The sequence below is a fragment of the Papio anubis genome, chromosome 12, assembly GCF_008728515.1.
Source record: "Papio anubis isolate 15944 chromosome 12, Panubis1.0, whole genome shotgun sequence".
NCBI classification, from domain to species: Eukaryota; Metazoa; Chordata; class Mammalia; order Primates; family Cercopithecidae; genus Papio; species Papio anubis.
The window spans coordinates 57,012,119-57,033,467 of NC_044987.1; the positions used below are offsets into that span (position 1 = coordinate 57,012,119).

At 40.2% G+C, this 21,349-nt stretch overlaps 1 protein-coding gene across 2 annotated transcripts in view; it reads left to right on the plus strand.

Moving 5' to 3' along the window:
- GDPD4 (glycerophosphodiester phosphodiesterase domain containing 4) overlaps positions 1-21,349 on the plus strand; it is an 83,691-nt gene that overhangs the window by 39,782 nt on the left and 22,560 nt on the right. For both annotated transcript variants that reach the window (XM_031653090.1, XM_031653091.1), the window contains 3 exons: positions 3,688-3,844; positions 15,808-16,029; positions 17,077-17,231. In XM_031653090.1, coding sequence (XP_031508950.1) covers positions 3,688-3,844; positions 15,808-16,029; positions 17,077-17,231 — 534 coding nt within the window. The remainder of the gene's footprint in view (positions 1-3,687; positions 3,845-15,807; positions 16,030-17,076; positions 17,232-21,349) is intronic.

Consider the following 21,349-nt stretch of genomic DNA (forward strand, 5'->3'; position numbering starts at 1 on the left):
GCAGTCAGTTGAGGTGTCAGATGTTAGATTTGGCCCGGCGTGGTGGCTCAAGCCTGTAATCCCAGCACTTTGGGAGGCCGAGGCAGGGAGATCACCTGAGGTCAGGAGTTTGAGACCAGCCTGGCCAACATAGTGAAACCCATCTCTACTAAAAATACAAAAATTAGCCGGGTGTGGTGGTGGGCACCTGTAATCCCAGCTACTCGGGAGGCTGAGGCAGGAGAATCACTTGAACCCAGGAGGTGGAGGTTGCAGTGAACTGAGATGGCACCACTACACTCTAGCCTGGGTGACAGAGTAAGATTCTGTTAAAAAAAAAAAAAAAAAAAAAGGATGTTAGGCTCAAAGCATGTTCAGTTAATGTGGAGGCAGGCAGTGGCAATCTGACAGATTTTTCTTGCCTGTAGTTTATGTATCACAAGGTCAAGAGATCAAGACCATCCTGGATATGCTTTCAGGAAAAAGATAGTAGCAATTTCATTGAGTCTAAGTGAGAAAAATGGGAAGAGAATTTGAAGACATTAGTTTGGAGACTTTTAGCCAGGAAAGAATTCAGCATTCAGTTCAAATCTTCATCAAATTTTGAAAAAATTTTTAGTTTTACTTTTTGAAATGTCTTTTTCTGCACCTCCCTTCTTTTTTAGGACTCCATTTACACCTTACAGGTCACTGATGCCCCATTCTTTTTTGTTCCAGTCTTCTTTCTATGCTTCCATTTGGATAGATTCTAATGCTACATCTTTATTTTATTTTTTTATTTTTATTTTTTTTTTGAGACGGCGTCTCGCTCTGTCACCCAGGCTGGAGTGCAGTGGCGCGATCTCGGCTCACTGCTAGCTCCACCTCCCGGGTTTATGCCATTCTCCTGCCTCAGCCTCCCGAGTAGCTGGGACTGCAGGCGCCCACGACCTCGCCCGGCTAGTTTTTTGTATTTTTTTAGTAGAGACGGGGTTTCACCGTGTTAGTGAGGATGGTCTTGATCCCCTGACCTCGTGATCCGCCCGTCTCGGCCTCCCAAAGTGCTGGGATTACAGGCTTGAGCCACCGCGCCCAGCCTATTTTTATTTATTTATTTATTTATTTATTTATTTTTTGAGACAGAGTTTCACCCTTTTTTTTTTTTTTTTTTGCCCAGTCTGGAGTGCAATGGTGCAATCTCGGCTCACCGCAGCCTCCGCCTCCCGGGTTCAAGCGATTCTCCTGCCTCAGCCTCCCGAGTAGCTGGGATTACAGGCATGCACCACCACCCCGGCTAAGTTTGTATTTTTAGTAGAGACAGAGTTTCTCCATGTTGGTCAGGCTGGTCTTGAACTCGCGACCTCAGGTGATCCACCTGCCTTGGCCTCCCAAAGTGCTGGGATTACAGGCATGAGCCACCGCACCCGGCTAATGCTACATCTTTAAATTCATTGTTCTTTGCATGATCTGCAATATCTGATGTGTTTTAAATTTCATGCAGTGAAATTTTCATTTCAGTTATTATATTTTATCTCTAAATTTCCATTTTTTATACCTTGTATGTATATCTTCATTATGTTCATGTTTTCCTTTACATACCTTGTTTACATCTTTATAATTTTGTTCTACACTGTTTAACACCCTTGTCTATGAATTCTGTCATCTCTCTCACTTTTGAGTTTGTCCCTGTTGAGTAATTCCTCTTCCATATGGTCACATTTTCCTGCTTGTTTATGTCTCTAGTAAGTTTTGATTACATGCTGGACTTGTAGTTTTACATTGTTGGGTGCTATATCTTGTATCCTTTAAGGTTGGTCGTTTTCTAGCAGATAGTTGTTACTTCCAGACTAGTTTGGTCTTTTCTTTGGAGGCTTGTTTTTAAGCTCTTTTTTAGAGGATCTAAAGTGGCTCTAAAGCCATTTTAGTTCTAAATTACCACCCTCCCTGCCCTTTTTTTTTTTTTCCTGAGACAGAATTTCACTCTTGTTGCCCAGGCTGGAGTCCAATGGCGCGATCTTGTCTAACCACAACCTCCGCCTCCCAGGTTCAAGCGATTCTCCTGCCTCAGCCTCTCAAGTAGCTGGGACTACAGGCGTGTACCACCACGCCTGGCTAATTTTTGTGTTTTTAGTAGAGATGGGGTTTCACCATGTTGACCAGGATGGTCTTGATCTCTTGACCTTGTGATCTGCCCGCCACAGTGTTGGGATTACAGGCATGAGACACTGCGCCCAGCCAATTGTCCCCTTTTCTAAGGTGTGATCTTGTGGAGTCTCTAAAGAATGCCTTTGTAATTACTGAGGACTCCCCTCTCTTGCTGGATGGAACTTGAATGATTCATACCCCGTGCAAGCTCCGATTGTCTTAGAACTGTCTGGTAATATTTTCTTTTCTTAGAAGTTGTTCTTGCCAAGCTTCATAGTTTTACTCTGTACACATACAGATTGATATTTAGCCATATACTTATGGACTTTTGCATATTTTCTTGGAACTGTGCCTTTGTTTTTGCATAACTCTATCCTTTGTGGGACTCTAGCCCACAAATTCTAGCTGTCTTGGCTCCCCACTTACTCTAATCTCTTTCTTCTCATTTCAGCAAGACAGTTAGGTCACTTTTAGGTTCCCCTACCCTGTACTGGAATTCATTATTCACCTGCAGGAAAGAAACCTGGGTGATGGAATTGCTTATGTCATTTTTTGTTTTTGCCTTTTCTCAGAGATCGTAGTAATATTGTGCATCCTTTTGTCCGTTAACTGAAAATAGTTATTTCCTTTATTTTGTCCAGTTTTCTAGTTGTTTATGGCAGGAGAGTAAGTTCCAAGCCTTATCTTCCTCATTATAGATGTTCTCTTCATAGATATTTTAATGAGAAAGGGAGAGATAGTTTCATAAAATCAGAGATTCTCCAAAGCAAATTGCAGATAGAAGAATAAGGAACTTACCTTATGATACCGTCTGATGTGAAGAGTCTAGGACCAGAAATACTCAGTGTGGGCTGTGCACAGAGGCTCACGCCTGTAATCCCAGCACTTTGGGAGGCTGAGGTGGGCAGATCACTTGAGGCCAGGAGTTTGAGACCAGCCTGGCCAACATGACAAAATCCTGTCTCTACTAAAAAATACAAAAATAAGCCAGGCGTGGTGGTGCACACCTGTAGTCTCAGCTACTTGGGAAGCTGAGGCAGGAGAATCACTTGAACCCAGGAGGCGGAGGTTGTGGTGAGCCGAGATCGTGCCACTGCACTCCAGTCCGGGTGACAGAGCAAGACTGTCTCAAAAAACAAAAACAAAAACCAAACAAACAAAAAGAAATACTCAGTGCAGTGTCTAGCTGGGAAAGGATCAGAATAATACAGGAAAACTGTGTGGACGCCTGCTTAGTATGGTCCTGGAACCTGAGGACCTTGCATCATCCCTACCTCCATTCACTTTATTTTTAGGCCACTATTGTGCCTGCTGTTTTCCTAATGCCAGAAAGCCCCTGAATAGAGAAGCTATTCTTTCACCCACTAATGTGATTATATATCATGAAAGATTGATCCCTAAAGCAGAAAAAATATTGACATCAAAGTGTAAGTGACTGATATGTAGCCCTTTTCTAAGATTTGAGAGGGAGTAAGGAGCCCTAGTGACACCTGTGACCTTGAAGGACTTTCTGGGGAGCCTGTCTACCAAGGTAGCTAAATTCAGCCTGTCTACCCCTGCCCTTCTTTTCTACCTCTGCCTCAGTTACGATCGTGTGCCTTTCCTCATGCATGACTTTGACCTGAGAAGAACAACCAATATCTGGGAAGTTCAGCCAGAATCTGCCTTCAAGAACCCTGCCACCTTCCGTTGGGATTTCCTGTCGACTCTGAATGCAGGCAAATGGTTTGTAAAACCGGAGGTAAGACACGTTCCCAAGTTTCACAAACCTGCATTGAATTTTTGTAAGAGATCATGTGCTGCTCCTGAAAATAAAGGCCATAGATGAAGATAGGCAAGTATCCACACGATTTCATCCCAGTATGGTAGCAGGACTATAGTATTGGCAGAAGGGCTTTTTCAGTAATGTAGTGAGTCTAATTGCTGCTTTCTGCATTCACTAGAAAGTCTGAAGGCAAACTTGTAAACTTATCCTTGTAATTTCTTTTTACCCAAATATTTCATAAGCTTTTACAGTGTGCCTAACATGTACATAACGTTTTCCTGGGTGAGGCAGACTAGGACATATATTTTTGATTTTTTCTTCTTGCCATTCAACAAATATATATTGAGCACCTAATGGTACAAGGCACATGGAATATAATGGTGAATAAGCACACATCCAGCTTTAATGGAATTCACAGGCTAGTATAAGAAACAGACAGTTACTATACATTGTGATAAGTACAAAACTAGAGTTAATTTCAAGTTGCTTCAGGAGCACACAAGAACAACTTCTAACTCAGACTGGGGAACGTGGATAGGAGATTCTGGAAGGAGATGTATAGACTAATGGATGGATGTCGTATAGTATAAAGCATGTGCTGTGCTGTGTACAATGTAATTTTGAGGCAAGTGTGAATGGTTCCTCTGGAAGATGTTGGGGAATACTTTATGCACAGCTATGATTTGAGCTGAGGGAAGATCATTACCAAGGGGAACCAAGGGCAGTAATGATGATGTGTTTGGGAGCAACAGGGTGTGGGTGTGTGTGTGTGTGAAGGAGAGAGGGAGGGAAGGATAGAGGAAGGGAGATAGGAAGGAAGAGAGGGGTAGGAAGTAGATGGGAGATAGATTAGGAGAATAATCTGGAAAACATGTTGATGGGAAATTATGGCAATGCTTACATAACAAGTTAAAGAGTTTAGAATTATCCTTGAGTGTTTTTAAATGGGTAAAAAGTCAGAATTGCATTTGATAAAGGTCAAGCCTACTTTCTCAAGATAGATTAAAGAAAACAAAACACCTATGTTTTCTGGCTTTTTTTATGACTAGGAATTCATGTGACCTAGGTTCTGCCCAATCAGATATACTCATTTGAGACTTTGATTTTGAAAATAAACATCTCAACAAGATAGATAGCAGGCATCCATATTGCTAGCATATGTGACAGCAGAGATAGCAAGGTGTGAGGCTCAGCTGTGGTAATAGCTCCCTTATACAGTAGTAGTGTAATTAGGAAAAGAAATATTAAGGGATTTTTGATCGTGTACTGGTGGAATGGAATTTTATTTATGTTTGATGTTAATCCTGAGGGCTGTTTGATCATGTTTCATGTAAAAATAGGGAAAAGTGAAGAATTATATACAGATGGACTTATCTACTGTGTTTGTCCATTTTGTGTTGCTATAAAGGAATACCTGTGACTGGGTAATTTTTAAATAAAAGAGGTTTATTTGGCTCATGGTTGTACAAGCTCTACAAGAATGATACCAGCATCTGCTCAGCTTCTGGTGAGGAAGCTTTTACTCATGGCAGAAGGTGAAGGGGAAGCAAGGCATGTCACATGGCAAGAGAGGGAGCAAGAAAGAGAGAAGGAGGTACCAGGTTCCTTTAAACAACCAGCTCTTGCATGAACTAATAGAATGAGAATTCACTCATTACTGAGGGGAGGGCACCAAATCATTCATAAGGGATCTGCCCCCATGTCCCAAATACCTCTCACTAGGCCTCACTTCCAATATTGGAGGTCACGTTTCAACATAAGATTAGGAGGGGACACACATCCAAGCTGTATCTTCTACTGAGACTCCACTTCAGATTCATTATATTAATTAGTATTAATATAAGAAATAGTTGAAAGTGGATTTGTTATTACTGTAGTTGCTCAGAATATTTGTCCTCTTAGGAGTACATAGTCTATACATGCTATTTCCATATATGAAAATAATATGATTACTCTGATATTCTAGGTTTCTGAGTATATGTAGCTTCTGCAATATGTCTCATACATAGACACATAAAAACTAGAGGTGCTCCATTAGGATGTATATATTAGTTAGCTATAGTTAATATTTTGGCAAAGGTATGTTCTAGATGAAAAGGCTATTATTGTATCTGATGTATAATATATGGCTGATAAAAGTCTTATTAGGATTTACAGAATTAAACTTACTCCTAAAATTGAGCCGAAGTTTCATCAGGCTGAGATGTTTGATGGAACAGTAAAGTTGATGAATTTTAATTAATGGATGATTTTTCTTGGTGGTCTTTATTGGACCTTAGTGGTCCTTATTGCTGAAAGACAACAACAGTTGTTTCTCATGTCAGTGGTCATGGTTAGCTACCATGTGGGAACCATGAATTTAACTTTTTTTCATAATCCTAAGTACATTCAGAAACATTTAATACTTAATAACTTATTAAATAGCATCCTTATTTTTAGTTTTCTTTTTTTATATTTATTTATTTATTTATTTTTGAGGCAGAGTCTCTCTCTGTAGCCCAGGGTGGAATGCAGTGGCGTGATCTTGGTTCACTGCAACCTCTGCCTCCTGAGTTCCAGTTCAAGCAATTCTCCTGCCTCAGCCTCTTGAGTAGTTGTGATTGTAGGCGCCCACCACCACACCCAGCTTATATTTTTGTATTTTTGGTAGAGATGGGGTTTCACCATATTGGCCAGGCTGGTCTTGAACTCCTGACCTTGTGATCCGCCCGCCTTGGCCTCCCAAAGTGCTGGGATTATAGATGTGAGCCACCGCACCCAGCCTTATTTTTGTTTTTGTTTTTGTTTTGAAATGGAGTTTCACTCTGTCACCCAGGCTGGAGTGCAGTGGTGCGATCTCGGCACACTGCAGGCTTAGCCTCCTGAGTTCAAGCGATTCTCCTCCCTCAGCCTCCTGAGTAGCTGGAAATACAGGCGCCCGCCACCATGCACAGCTAATTTTTTGTGTTTTTAATAGAGGGTTTCACCGTGTTGACCAGGCTGGCCTCGAACTCCTGACCTCAGTTGATCCGCCTGCCTCGGCCTCCCAGAGTGCTGGGATTACAGATGGGAGCCACTACGCCTGGCCTTATTTTTGGTTTTCAAACATTTCTTCACAGCTGTCTCCCGTTTTGAATGTCTTGGGTTAGTTGTAAGTGATAGAGTTGGATCTGTTACTGTAATAACTTTTCGTGGACATTTTTTAGGATTAATAGCTCTGTTTTAGCATGTTTAGGGTGTTCAGGTGCTTTACTTGTAGCATTTAGTTATCCTATTTCAATGGCTACTGAACAGCATCCTGAAACCTGGGGTTCGAATATGGTTATCTGGGAGACTTTAGGTTTGATCGTGGAGCTTTTTTTGCTTTCATGCTGTATGGTTAGAAGGTAGTTGAAATGGTGTTATGTGATTTAAAAGATTTGGAGATTTGGGTAGTTTTTTCCATAGTGAAGAAATTAGTTGTAAACATTATTCTGATGATTCTTTATTGGTTGGGTATGATTATTGATTGACCATCGTGGTGAATTGGTCATTATTTATTAATATATTTATTAGTCTTGAGATTATTGTGAAAATCAAGTAGTTAATCTTATAACAAAATAAGAATAGATACAGACATTCTGGAAGTTGATACTGGAAGCTAAACTGAATTCCTGTTTCTTCAACCCAACCGATACTTCCGTGGAACTTTGTTATATCCTTTTGTGAAAGTATAATTATAGAAATGATAAAAATATAATTCTCATGCAGATATATAATCGGCATGAGTACAAGTTTTATTTAGCACATTAATGAAGGAAAAAGCAGGATGACAAAACTCACTCAAAGGAGAAATGACAGCAAGATATTCAACTAGAAAATACTAGCACTCATCCCTTCCACAAAGACAGCCAAAACAGTAAATAAAAAACCATATTTTAATGAAAATAAAGGACAGCACCAGAGTACATCAAAGCAGTAACAGAAACCCTGGTGAGCACAGAAACTCAGGAGACCCACATAGAGAATGGAAGGAAACACCAGGACCCTGCCACCTCATCCCCCAGCTGAGATCAGCCAGGAACCAGGAGGAACTTCTTTCTATGGTGAAAAGAGTAGGCAGCCCACAGCAACACTTTGGACCCCTATTGGGGTCACCTGCAGTCCTCACAGGCCCTAAGCCCAGCTGGGGTAGCTACCTAGAGGCCATACAACTGTGTTCCCCTCAGAGAAGGAGCCAGCTGTGCCTGCCCCGTGGCCTACATGGCGACTGTGCAATGCTATCTTGGAACTACTCACATCTTGCTCCAGAGGTGAGTAGCCACAGCACCCTTCATCCCTTATGCTAAACTACTGGGGAACCACCCCACCCCAACAGAGTAGCCTAACATCCCCAGGCCAAGCAGCTGTTACACCTTTCCCTGTAAAGCCAAGCAGCAGATAGAACTGTTTCACCTACCCCTCACCCTGCACCCTTGGGCTAGAGATGGAGCTGTGTACCCTTTCCTGGGGATATGGTGCTTTGGCAGAACAGCTCCATCTACTTCTTTCAGACTTGGCTATGCCCTGCCACTAGAGTCCTGAGTTGAAACTGTGCACTGCCCTCTCAAGGAAAAAGTACTTTGTCAGAGCCCTGTGTGGCAGGGAAATGGTGCCTGGGCTGCTCGGAACAGTCAGGCCCCCACGGCCTGAGTAGATTGGCACATCAACCCTTGGAGAATCAGTGTTTTGGCTGAGCTGAGCAACTGCACATTCCATGGCTGAGCTAACATAGTACCCTTCATCCCAGGGAAACAAACCAGTGTCTGAGCAGAAATACCCAACCCTACAGGCCAAACAATTGTAGTACCCTGCTTCCCTGGAGCTGTACTAGCTCCCTAGAGTCTAAGCTGCTGAGATAGTGCCATCCCTAGGAAACTGAATCATGTCGTCCTGCTTCTTGCCCCCCCCAGGACCCAAACAACAGCCATACTGGGGCATTTGCTGCTGCACCTGGCCTCACAGAGTCTGGGATACTGCCGAATCCTACTATCTAGAGTCTAGTATCACCACTACATGGTGCCTTATCCCCACACACCCAAGCTGCCACCGAGCCCTGCTGGCTCAAGCTCCCAAATTATAGCCATACCCTGTGCCCTAGGCTCAAACCTCCAGAACATACCTTTTTCCTTAGAGTCAGGCCAGGGCTCTTCCCTGCCTAGCAAGAATAGAGTCACAGCTACAGCCTAACTCTCTGGACCTAAGCTGCTAAGGGGTTAGAGTCTGATGGTGTGGGCAACCTATGTCCAACCCTGCCACAGAGAGTGAAAGATTCACTCTGATCCTAGGACTCTGCCAATCTAAACATTTGCACCTGGAATCCAGCACCATAGCAGTTGACTTTATGCCATGTCAGACCTGACACCAAGAGGGATCCCCTTAGTGAAGTCTCCTCATTGTAGGGAAAACAAGAATTGGAGAACCCCAAAAGCCTTTGTGGACCAAAGACATTAACAACGTACACCTCTGGCGTGGCGCAGTGGCTCACGCCACCCAGCACTTTGGGAGGTCGAGGTGGGCAGATCACGAGGTCAGGAGATCAAGACCATCCTGGCTAACACAGTGAAACCCCGTCTCTACTAAAAATACAAAAAAATTAGCTGGCCGTGGTGGCGGGCGCCTGTAGTCCCAGCTACTCAGGAGGCTGAGGCAGGAGGATGGCATGAACCCAGGAGGCGGAGCTTGCAGTGAGCTGAGATTGCGCCACTGCACTCCAGCCTGGGTGACAGAGCAAGACTCTGTCTCAAAAAAACAAAAAACAAAAAACACATACACCTCTGCTGTTGCGACAACAAATTTTCACACCCCTAAGCCACTGAGATGCCCACAGTTATTGCTGATGTTGAATGCAGCCAAAGAAGCTGCACAGAGACTATACCACTGCACCTACCCAGAAACAAAGTCACCACACACTTCTCAACTAGTGCACTAAGACCTAACTGCAGGTGAAAATGTTTCTTTAGAAAAGCCATTCCAGAAAGTTTGGAAGAGGTGATTATTCCACAAGATGCACAGACATTAGCACAGGTACACAAGAAATGAAAAAGCAAAGAAATATGACGCCACCAAAGGATCATAACTCTAGTAACAGACCTGAATGAAAAGGAAATAAATGAATTGCTGGAAAAGGAATTCAAAATAATTACCTTAAGGAAACTCAGTGAGATAAAAAAAAAAATAGACAATTCAACAAAATTAGGAAAACAATTCATGATGTCAATGATAAATTCAACAAAAACATAGATACAGTAAAAAAGAACCAGTCAGATGTTCATGCTTGTAATCCTAGCACTTTGGGAGGCTGAGGCAGGTGGATCACCTGAGGTCAGGAGTTGGAGACCAGCCTGACAAATATAGTGTCTCTACTAAAAAACACAGAAATTAGCCAGGTGTGGTGGCATGCGCCTGTAGTCCCAGCTACTTGGGAGGCTGAGACAGGAGAATTGCTTGAACCCAGGAGGTGGAGGTTGCAGTAAGTGAAGATCACACCACTGCACTCCAGCCTGGGCTACAAAGCAAGACTCTGTCTTGAAAGAAAAAACAAAAACAAACCAAACGGACACCCTTGCTGCTGAATAATTCAAGTGCCAAAATAAAACAATATAGTACAGAGCTTCAACAAGAGACTTGTTTCAACAGAAGAATCTCTGAGCTTGAAAGTGAGTCATTTGAAAATTACCCAGAGAGAGGAGAAAAAAAGAAATGAGAAGGAAAAAGAGTAAAGAAAGCCTACAAGAAAGGACACTATTAAGCAAACAAATTTTCGTATTGTAGATGTTCCCAAGGGAAAGAGTTGGAAAAATAGAAACACTATTTAATGAAACAGTAACTTAAAACTTCCCAAGAGTGGGGTGACCATCCAGATCTAAGAAGCTCAAAGATTCCCAAATAGATTCAGTCCCAAAAGGTCCTCATCAAGGCATATTTTATCAAATTGTCAAAAGTCAAAGACAAATAATTCTAAAAAGAGCAAGAGAAAAGCATCAAGTCACATATAAGGGAATTCTCATTAGACTGACAGCTGAAACTGTCCAGACCAGGAGAGAATAGAATGAGGTATTCAAAGTACTGAAAGAAAAAATATTGCCAGCCAAGAATATTTGACTCAGCAAATCTATCCTTCAGAAATGAGGGAGAAAGTCTTTCCCAGACAAGCAAAAGCTGGGGAATGCAAAACCACTAGACTAGCCCTACAAGAAATATTCAAGGGATCCCTGCATCTGGAAGCAAAAAGGTGATAATCACCATTATGAAAACACGCAAAAGCATAAAACTCACCAGTAGAGCAGATATGCAAAGGAGAGAGAGAGAAAAAATCAAACCTTTTACACTACAGAAGACCCTCAAACTGAAATGAAAAACAAGAAGAAAGAAACAAAGAATATACAAAACAGAATACAGTTAACAAAATGGCTACAGTAAGTCATCACCTATTATAATAACCTTGAATGTAAACCAATTAGTCACTTGAATGATACAGACTGCCTGAATGAATAAAGGAAATAACTCAACTATATGCTGCCTACAAAAACTCACTTTGCCTGTAAGGACAGCCAGAAAGTGAAGGGGATAGATATTCCATGCAAACAGAAACCAAAAGCAAGCAGGAATAGCTGTATTTACATCAGATAAAACAGACTTTAGTTCCAAAACTATAGAAAGACAAAGAAGGTCATTATGAAATAATAAAGGGATCAATTCACCAAGAAGATATAACAATTATAAATATACATGCACTCAACACCAAAGCACCCAGATACATAAAGCAAATATTACTAGATTTAAAGGGGGAGAAAGACTCCAATACAGTATATGTTGGTGACTTTAACATCCTACTATGAGCATTGAACAGATCATCTAGACAGAAGATCAACAAACATTGGATTGAAACTGTACTTGGACCAAATGGACAATTACAGAACAGACAATTACAGAATATTTCATAAAATAGCTATAGAATACACATTCTTTTCATCAGCACATGGAACATTCTCCGGGACAGACCATGTGTAAGGCCACAAAACAAATCTCAACAAATTTAAAATAATTGAAATCATATTAAGTATCCTTTCTGACCATAATGGAATAAAACTAGGTATCAGTGAGAGGAACTTTCAAAACTGTACAAATATATACACCACAAAATACTATTTACTTATAAAAAAGAACGAAATCATGTCTTTTGCAGCAACATGGATGCAGCTGGAGGCCATTATCCTAAGTGAATTAATGCAGGCTCAGAAAACCAAATACTGCATGTTCTCACTTATAAGTGGGAGCTAACTATTAGATATACATGAACATAAAGATGGCAACAATAGAAAACTGGGACTACTAGAAGAGGAAGGGGGCCAGGGTTAAAAAACTAACGATTAGGTACTAAGCTTAGTACCTAACCGATGGGTTCATTCATACCTCAAACCTCAGCATCATGCAATATACCCATGTAACAAACCTGCACATGTACCCACTGAATCTAAAATAAAAGTTAAAAAAGTAATTTTTTTTACTTTCTTTTGACCTTGTGATCTGCCCGCCTTGGCCTCCCAAAGTGCTGGGATTACAGGCGTTAGCCACTGCGCCCAGCCTCTGATATTTAAATTTATAGGGGAGAGGTCACAAGTTCGAGACCAGCCTAGCTAACATGGTGAAACCCTGTCTCTACTAAAAATACAAAAAAAATTAGCTGGGCTTGGTGGTGGGCGCCTGTAGTCCCAGCTACTCGGGAGGCTGAGGCAGGAGAATTGCATGAACCTAGGAGGCGGAGGTTGTAGTGAGCTGAGACACTGCTGTTGCACTCCAGCCTGGGCAACAAGAGCAATACCCAAGAAAAATAAAAATTAAAAACAAATAAATAAATGTATAGGGAAAGGGCCATGGAGAAGAAAGAGATGTTCTTCTGACAATGGTCTCAAAGTAATAGTTTTATGCTGGGACATGGAAGAAGACAGGATTGTTAGATATTCCCACTACTTGAGTGGTTGTAGTACTCTGGTGATCTGATTTTTTATAGTAATGCAATTAATGGTAGATGTGGTGGTACCCATATCAACAAAAAAATTGTATTATTGGCCAGGCATGGTGGCTCACGCCTGTAATCCCAGCACTTGGGAGGCTGAGACGGGTGGATCACGAGGTCAGGAATTCGAGACCAGCCTGGCCAACATGGTAAAACCCTGTCTCTACTAAAAATAAAACAAGCTGGGCATTGTGGTGCATGCCTGTAATCCTAGCTACTTGGGAGGCTGAGGCAGGAGAATCACTTGAACCTGGGAGGTGGAGGTTGCAGTGAGCTGAAATTGCACCACTGCACTCCAGCCTGGGCGACAGAACAAGACTTTGTCTCAAAAAAAAAAAGAAAAAAAAAGAAAATTTATTGTTATTCATAAGTAGTTACAGTTAGTTCTCATCAGAATCATCTATTCAGTGGAATGTTTCCTTGATGTGGTGTCATTGGACAGGTTTAATTGTCCTTCTGTTTCTTTCTTTCTTTCTTTCTTTTTTTTTGAGATGGAGTTTCACTCTTGTTGCCCAGGCTGGAGTACAATGGCATGATCTCAGCTCACTGCAACCTCTGCCTCCCAGTTCAAGTAATTCTCCTGCCTCAGCCTCCTGAGTAGCTGGGATTACAGGCATGTGCACCACACCTGGCTAATTTTTGTATTTTTAGTAGAGACAGGGTTTCTCCATGTTGGTCAGGCTGGTCTCGAACTCCCGACCTCAGGTGATTCACCCTTCTCAGCCTTCCAAAGTGCTGGGATTACAGGCGTGAGCCACTGTGCCCAGCCTTGTCTTTCTATTTCTTAACCAGTATTATACATTGAGTCTTTCAATAACCTTTCTACTTGTAATATGTCTACACAGAGGCACAGAGAACAGAGGACCTTTTAATCTTATTTTTATTTGAGGAACCAGATGTTTCATCTGGAGGACCAGAAATTTATTTTCATTTCTAGCTTGTTACTTCCTGTGGCATTTTGAAAACATTCAATCACATGTTGGATATAGTCTAAACAGGCATTTATCCATTCCAGTTTATTTTTCTGATTAAGTTTCTCCTATTTTATATACAGAAAAAGAGGCACAACGTACCTCGGCTGTTAGGCCTACCCCCATGATACTATTTAAAGTTTACTGGAGTCTAGTTTTAAATTCTTATATTGATTAAATATTTACTGTCTTGGCTATTTTGAATTTTTGGCCATGTGTTGGTCTTTCCCGTAAATTCTTTTAACAGTTTTTCTCACAAGAAGGTTTAACAGTTAAGTGAACCAGTTGGTTTAGGTCTGGTAGTAGCTAACAAAATTTTGAATTCTGAAGCATCTTTCTATTGTCCTGAGAATTAAGAAAACCATTAGTTGTAGCTTTCAATCAGATCTTAATTTAACCATGGTTTAGATCTGCCTTCTGGTCTAGCAATTTTCTGGAGATACTGTGCAATGTGATTGTTTCTTTCCTGAGAAAAATGTTAAAAAAAAAAAAAAAGGCAGCTTATTTAGGTCAAAGGAAGAAGAATAAGAAATAGGAGACGTATGAATGAGAATGAAGATAAAGTTGTGTAGAAAAAAAGAGAGATTACTTGAGTCTTAAGAAAATGTGACTTCTTCCTTCTGCTTCCTTCTCCTGGGAGGTAGCCTTTTATCACTGCCTTCACTCAGATCTAAAAAATGGCAAGTGATGATAAAAGTTGCCATCTATTAAATTTAATGTAGCAAACATATGTGTGTTCTCCCCTGTGTTAGGTGAAATGCTGTGCATTTCAAAGAATATATGACAGTTCCCGCCAAGAGGGAGTTACACTCCAGTAGAGTCAGTAGAGAGTGAAGGAACTAATGTGAATTGTACACTTTTCTATCTATGTACCAGACATACTCCCAGACCCTGTAAATATTTTTATCATATTTAACTTTCAAAATAATCCTAAGAAATATATAAGTTATTCTTCTTCTCTATTTTATAATTTGGGCAATGATGACTTGGAGAATTTAAATGGTTTTATTACCAAGGTTGCATAGCAAGAAGCATAGTGAGCCAGGATTGAACTTTAATGTACTGAGACATGTCCAAATAACTATAGAAGGCAGAATGACACATACAGTTACAGAGGCATAAAAATGGGCCATTGGGCTTTAAAGCCATTGAAGTGTCTTTATTTTTTTTTAGAAATAGGGCCTCATTATTGCCCAGCCTATAGTGCAGTGGCATGATCATAGCTCACTTGCAGCCTCAAACTCCTGGGCTCAAGTAACCCTTCTGCCTCAGCCTCCCTAGTAGCTAGGACTGCAGGCATGTATCACCACACCCAGCTAATTTTTAAATTTTTCTGTAGAGACAAGGGTCTCACTATGTTGCCCAGGCTGGCCTTGAACTCCTGGCCTCAAGTGATCATCTTGCCTCAGCCTGCTGAGATTAAAGGCATGACTACAGCACCAGCCTTGAAGTCTCTTTAGTTCAGGAAGATTAAAGGAAAGCTTCATAAGGGAAATAGCATTTGAAAGGTAGAATTTTAACAAGTTGATATGGCAAGGAAGTCAAGGGAGGGGTAGAGCCGGCACTAAATTCAGTTGAAGCCAAAGCATGTGTTCTTCCTATTACACAAAACTAGAATAGCGAGAGCCCATGTGGGAAGCCAGCATGGCTGAAAGGGATGTATCACCTTGAGTTATGGGAGAAAAGGCTGGAAAGGAAGGTCAGGATAAAAACATGACCTTCACTGCAAATACAACAGGTTGTAGGATATAGAAGAGACCATTCCAAACACTAATTATTGATAAGATTACATTTTATTTCTCTCCTTGTCGCCTGTTATCTAGGACTAGTATTTCAGAGGACCTGGTGTATTGAATGCTAATGGAGCAACTGAGGTAGAGCTGGATGTGTGGCTACATAGTAGGAGAATTGGAAAATGCTTTTGATGTATTTTTTGATGTATTTATTTCTAGCTCAAGCCATTTTACAATATGAAACCTCTATCAAAGGCAGATAAAGAAAGAGCAAGAAATCAGTCAATTCCAACACTAGCTGATTTATTGACACTTGCAAAGAAGGAAAGAAAATTTGTGATATTTGATCTTCGTGGCCCTCCACCAAGACATCCTCTCAGACACACATTTGTCCGTCAAGTAGTAAGCGTGATCCTTGCCTCTAAAATCGAGCAACATCTGGTATGTCTATCTCAGTATTTATGACACAGGTTGGGAGGTGGGTAGCATGTCCTAGGAGCAATTTTACTTCCTATGGAAATGAAGATTGTTAGTTATACAGCTACATGTGGTAACCTAGGAATGACCCAGTTAAATTTATCTCAGTGGGGAAAACCGTTGAGGCTGTTTGCTCTTCCAAACCAAATGAAATATCAGCACCCTATTAAAGAGGAATATGTGTAATAACTATCTAATGTGACCTGCACCACACCAACATAGATCCATTAGAAAGAGCCTGGGTAACATTAAGGCTTTGAAGACTTGGCATGATGAATGATATAGAAAGGAGAGCTTGTTCTTATTTGAGCAGAGATTTGCTCATGATGTTTTTCAGAAGCAACTCTCTGCATTTGGGCAGTCAGTTGTTCCAAATCCCATAAATTCTCAGAATATGGGAGTGCTGTGAGTGAAGCAATGTAAGTCTTTTTACAAATGGAATTATTTCATAGATGAGTCATAACAGCATCCCTGTTGGCAGGAAAGGACTCCTCTCAAAGACGATTTTTTAAAAAATAAAATAGAAGTAGGGCCTCCCTATGTTGCCCAGGGCTGTCTCAAACTCTCGGGCTCAAGAGATCCTCTTGCCTTGGCCTCCCAAAGTGCTAGGATTATAGGCATGAGCCACCACACCCAGCCTCAAAGATGATTGTTAACATCATTAACCAGAAAGATGTTTTTGATTCTCACTGTTCACCTACATCTATCAGCTACTTTGCTTATATGAGTCTTTGTGTACACAGTAGGTCCTTGACACTGGATGTTAACTGGTAAATGGAGAGGTCGTGAGAAAACTCAGCTCCAGAGCAGCCCTAGTGAAAGCCCCGTTATAAGAGTTCATTAGAAAATACTAGCTCACGTTGACTCTTTCACCAAGGACTAGAATCTCTCTCTCTCTACTCTCTGTAGAATACGACCTGTGCTGGAATGGAGCTCCCTCCATTCCCTGTGGAGCTCTTCGTACCTGTACAGCTGATTATCTACTGAAGGACTTCTTGTTTCTCCTTACAGATTTTTTGGTTGCCAGCTCATGATAGGCGATATGTCAGGTCCATGGCTCCTGGTTTTCAGCATGTGGGCCCTTTAGTACCCGTTAAAACCCTTGCTAAAAACAATATCAGTATAATAAATGTTGACTACAAGAAGTTGTTCCCTAATGGGTTAAGGTAAGTGTTTGACCACACCTCTCTTGGCACATATTGCCTTACTTACACAAAATATGCATTCTAACTAAACTACTTAACTTCCCCTTTCCATCTCAGAATTTCTGTGTGTGGTTAGCATCTTTGAATCTCCTTTCTTTTTCCTACCCCTTCTTTCTTCCCTCCCTATGCCAACAAACATTTATCAAGTGTTGACTATGTCCCTGGAACATAGACTTTAGCCTCTTCTGTGTGCTCTAATCTTTCACCATTCAGTACACTTTTTTGTATGCTTGGTATTTCTGTTTTTATATAAAAGGCGGACATTGAAAAGTCAGAACTCAAAATGTTGTTTATTTCCTCCTACCGTTACCAGATGAATGGCAGTACCTTGTAAATGGCTTTGTGATACAGATAGCCATATTTCTGGAAGGTATAATTAAGAATATAACAAAACCATTATTTGAAAAATGTAAAAACAGCTAAGCATGAGAAGAAACTAAAAGTATTAACCACTGTATTTATAAATATACAATTAGAGACAAATTTTCAGAATTAAAAGCACCTGGGAATAAAATGACAACTTTTCCAAACTTAATTGTTATTAAACATGTTTAATTTAATCCATATCCCCTTTGTCTTAGATTGAAGGTTAATTTTTTATATGATTCTAAATGCTTTAGAGACAAAGTCTTCCTTGGGGAGGGAGGGAGATAGATAACAGATTAGAGATAGATAGATAATATGCAGATATCTATTATCTGCCTATCTATAGATAGATAATATCTAGATCTAGATATTAGATAATCTAGTACTTGCTGGAGTGGTTAAAAGGTTTAATGAGATTATTCTTGCCATTTTAACTGAGAATACTTTAATGCATTATTTTAATCAAAAGTATATGAGTATAGAGTTGCCCTGTTTTATTTGTGATGTACAAAGTTTTTTAATGTTTTAAAGACATTAAATGTTTTAAATGTTTTAAAGATTTTTTTTTAAAGTTTTTTTAAAGTTTTTAAATGTTTTAAAGACATTTTTTAAATTTATATTATTTTTAATCAACATAATTTGTATATATAGGCTACAATGTGATGTTTTAATTAATATATTTATGCAATATGGAATGATTAAATCAAGCTAATTAACATATATAATGTCTTTTTCATGTTAAGATATTTGAATTTACTCTCCACTATTTTGAAATATACATTATTATTAACTGTAGTTACCCTGCTGTACAATAGTTCTCAAAACATTCCCTCTATCTAACTGAAATTTTATACCTTTTGACTAACATTTCCCCTCCCCCTCAACCGTTTGGTAACCAACATTCTACTCTTTGGTAACCAACATTAGCCTTTGGTAACCAACACTATTCTCTCTTTTTCTATAAGTTAGACTTTTTTTTTTTTTTTTTTTTTTGAGATGGAGTCTTGTTCTGTCACCAGGCTGGAGTACCGTGGCCCAATCTTAGCTCACTGCAACCTCCGCCTCTCGGGTTCAAGCAGTTCTGCCTCAGGCTGGAACTACAGGTGCGTGCCACGATACCCAGCTAATTTTTTGTATTTTTAGTAGAGATGGGGTTTCACCATGTTGGCCAGGTTGGTCTCGATCTCTTGACCTCGCGATCCACCCGCCTCGGCCTCCCAGTGTTGGGATTACAGGCATGAGCCACTGCGCCAGGCCTTTTTTTTTTTTTTTTTTTTGAAGACAGGGTCTTGCTTTGTCACCCAGGCTGAAAGGCAGTGGTGTGATCTTGGCTCACTGCAGTCTCCACCTCCTGGGCTCAAGCTATCCTCTTATCTCAGCTTCTCAAGTAGATGGGACTATAGGCACATGCCAGCACACTTGGCTAATTTTTAAATTCTGTGTAGAGATGCGGTCTTGCTCAAGCAGTTCCCCCACCTCCACCTCCCAAAGTGCTGGAATTATAGGTGTGAGCCACCGTACCCCACTGTAAGTCTGACTTTTTTAGAGTCCACACATAAGGGAGATCATGTGGTGTTTGTCTTTCTTTGTGTGGCTTATGTCACTTACCATAATGTCACCCACACTCAACCATGTTTTCACAAGTGACAGAATTTCCTTCTTTTTAAAGGCTGAATAGTATTCCTTTGTATGTATATACTACATTTTCTTTACCCATTCATCTGTTTCATGGACACTTAGGTTGATTGCATATCTTGGCTACTGTGAATAGTGTTTCTATGAACATGGGAGTACAGATATCTCTTTGACATATTGATTTCACTTCCTTTGGATATATACTCAGTAGTGGGATTTCTGGATCATAAATATGTTAGTTCTATTTTTAGTTTTTTGAGGAACCTCCACCTTGTTTTCCATAGTGGTTGTACTAATTTACATTCCCACCAACAGTGTGTAAGAGTTCCCTTTTCTGCATATCCTTGCCAATACTTTTTATCTTTCATCTTTTTTGTAATAGCCAAAATTCTAAGAGGTGTTTGATGATATCTCCTTGTGGTTTTAATCTGTACTTCCCTGATGATTAGTAATATTGAGTGTTTTTTCATATGCTTGTTGGCTATTTGTGTCTTCTTTTGAGAAATATCTCTTCAGGTCTTTAGCCCATTTTTTCATTGGGTTATTTTTTTTTTTTTGGCTATTAAATATTTTCTCTTCACTCTGTTGATTGTTTCCTTTGCTGTGCAGACACTTTTTAGTTTGATGTGGTTCCACTGGTCTATTTTTGCTTTTGTTACCTGTGCTTTTGGGGTCATATCCAAAAAATCATTCCCCAGAGACCAATGTTGTGGAGCTTTTCCCATTTTCTTCTAGTAGTTTTAGTTTCAGGTCTTACATTTAAGTCTTTAATCCATTTTGATTTGATTTTTGTATGTGGTATGAGATAAGGGTCTAATTTCATTCTTCTGCATGTGGCTATCCAATTTCTCAACACCATTTATTGAAGAGACTATTCCCATTGTATGAGGAAGACATTGTATTGGCACCTTTGTTGAAATTCAATTAACTATAATGATGTGAATTTACTTCTGGGCTCTCTATTCTGTTCCACCAGTATGTGTCTGTTTTTATGCCAGTACCATACTGTTTTGATTATCACACCTTTATAATATATTTTGAAATTAGGGAATGTGATGTGTCCAGCCCTGTTCTTTTTGCACAGGATTGCCTTGGCTTTTGGGAATCATTAGTGGTCATACAAATTTAAGGATTCTTTTTTATTTCTGTGGAAAATTACATTGGAAGTTTGAGAGGGATTATGTTGAATCTGTAAATTGCTTTGGGTAATTTTGACATTGTAACAATATTAAGTCTTTCAATCCATAAACACATAATTTTTTTCATTTATTTATTTATTTTTTCTTTTTGAGACAGAGTCTTGCTCCATCGTCCAGGCTGGAGTGCAGTGGCATGATCTACACTCATTGCAACCTCTGCCTCCTGGGTTCAAGTGATTCTCCTGCTTCAACCTCCCAAGTAGCTGGGATTACAGGCACATACCATTGCACCCTGCTAATTTTTATGTTTTTAGTAGAGACCAGGTTTCCCCACGTTAGCCAGGCTGGTCTTGAACTCCTGACCTCAGGTGATCCACCCGCCTCAGCCTCCCAAAATGCTGGGATTATAAGGTGTGAGCCACTGCACCCAGCCCCTTTCATCAGTGTTTTATAGTTTTTACTGTACAGGTCTTTCACCTCCTTGGTAAAGTTTTATTCCTAAGAATTCTATCTTTGTTGCTATTATAAATGGGATTATTTTCTTATTTTCATCAGTTAGGTAATTGTTAGTACATAGAAAGAAATGCTACTGATTTTTGTGTGTTAATTTTGTATCCTGCAACTTTGCAACCCATAAACTGAATGTATTAGTTTTAGTAGTTTTTTGTGGATTCTTTAGGGTTTTCTATATGAAAGGTCATGTCATCTGCAGAGACAATCTGACTTCTTTCTTATTTGGATGGCTTTTATTTCTTTCTCTTGCCTAATTGCTCTGGCTAAGACTTACAGTACTATGTCAAAAAGAAGTGAGGTTTGGCATCCTTGTCTTGTTCCTAATCTTAGAGGAAAAGCTTTCAACTTTTCACCATTGAGTATGATTTTAGTAGTGGCCATGTCCTGAATGGCCTTTATTGTATTTTGGTATATTCCTTCTAAACA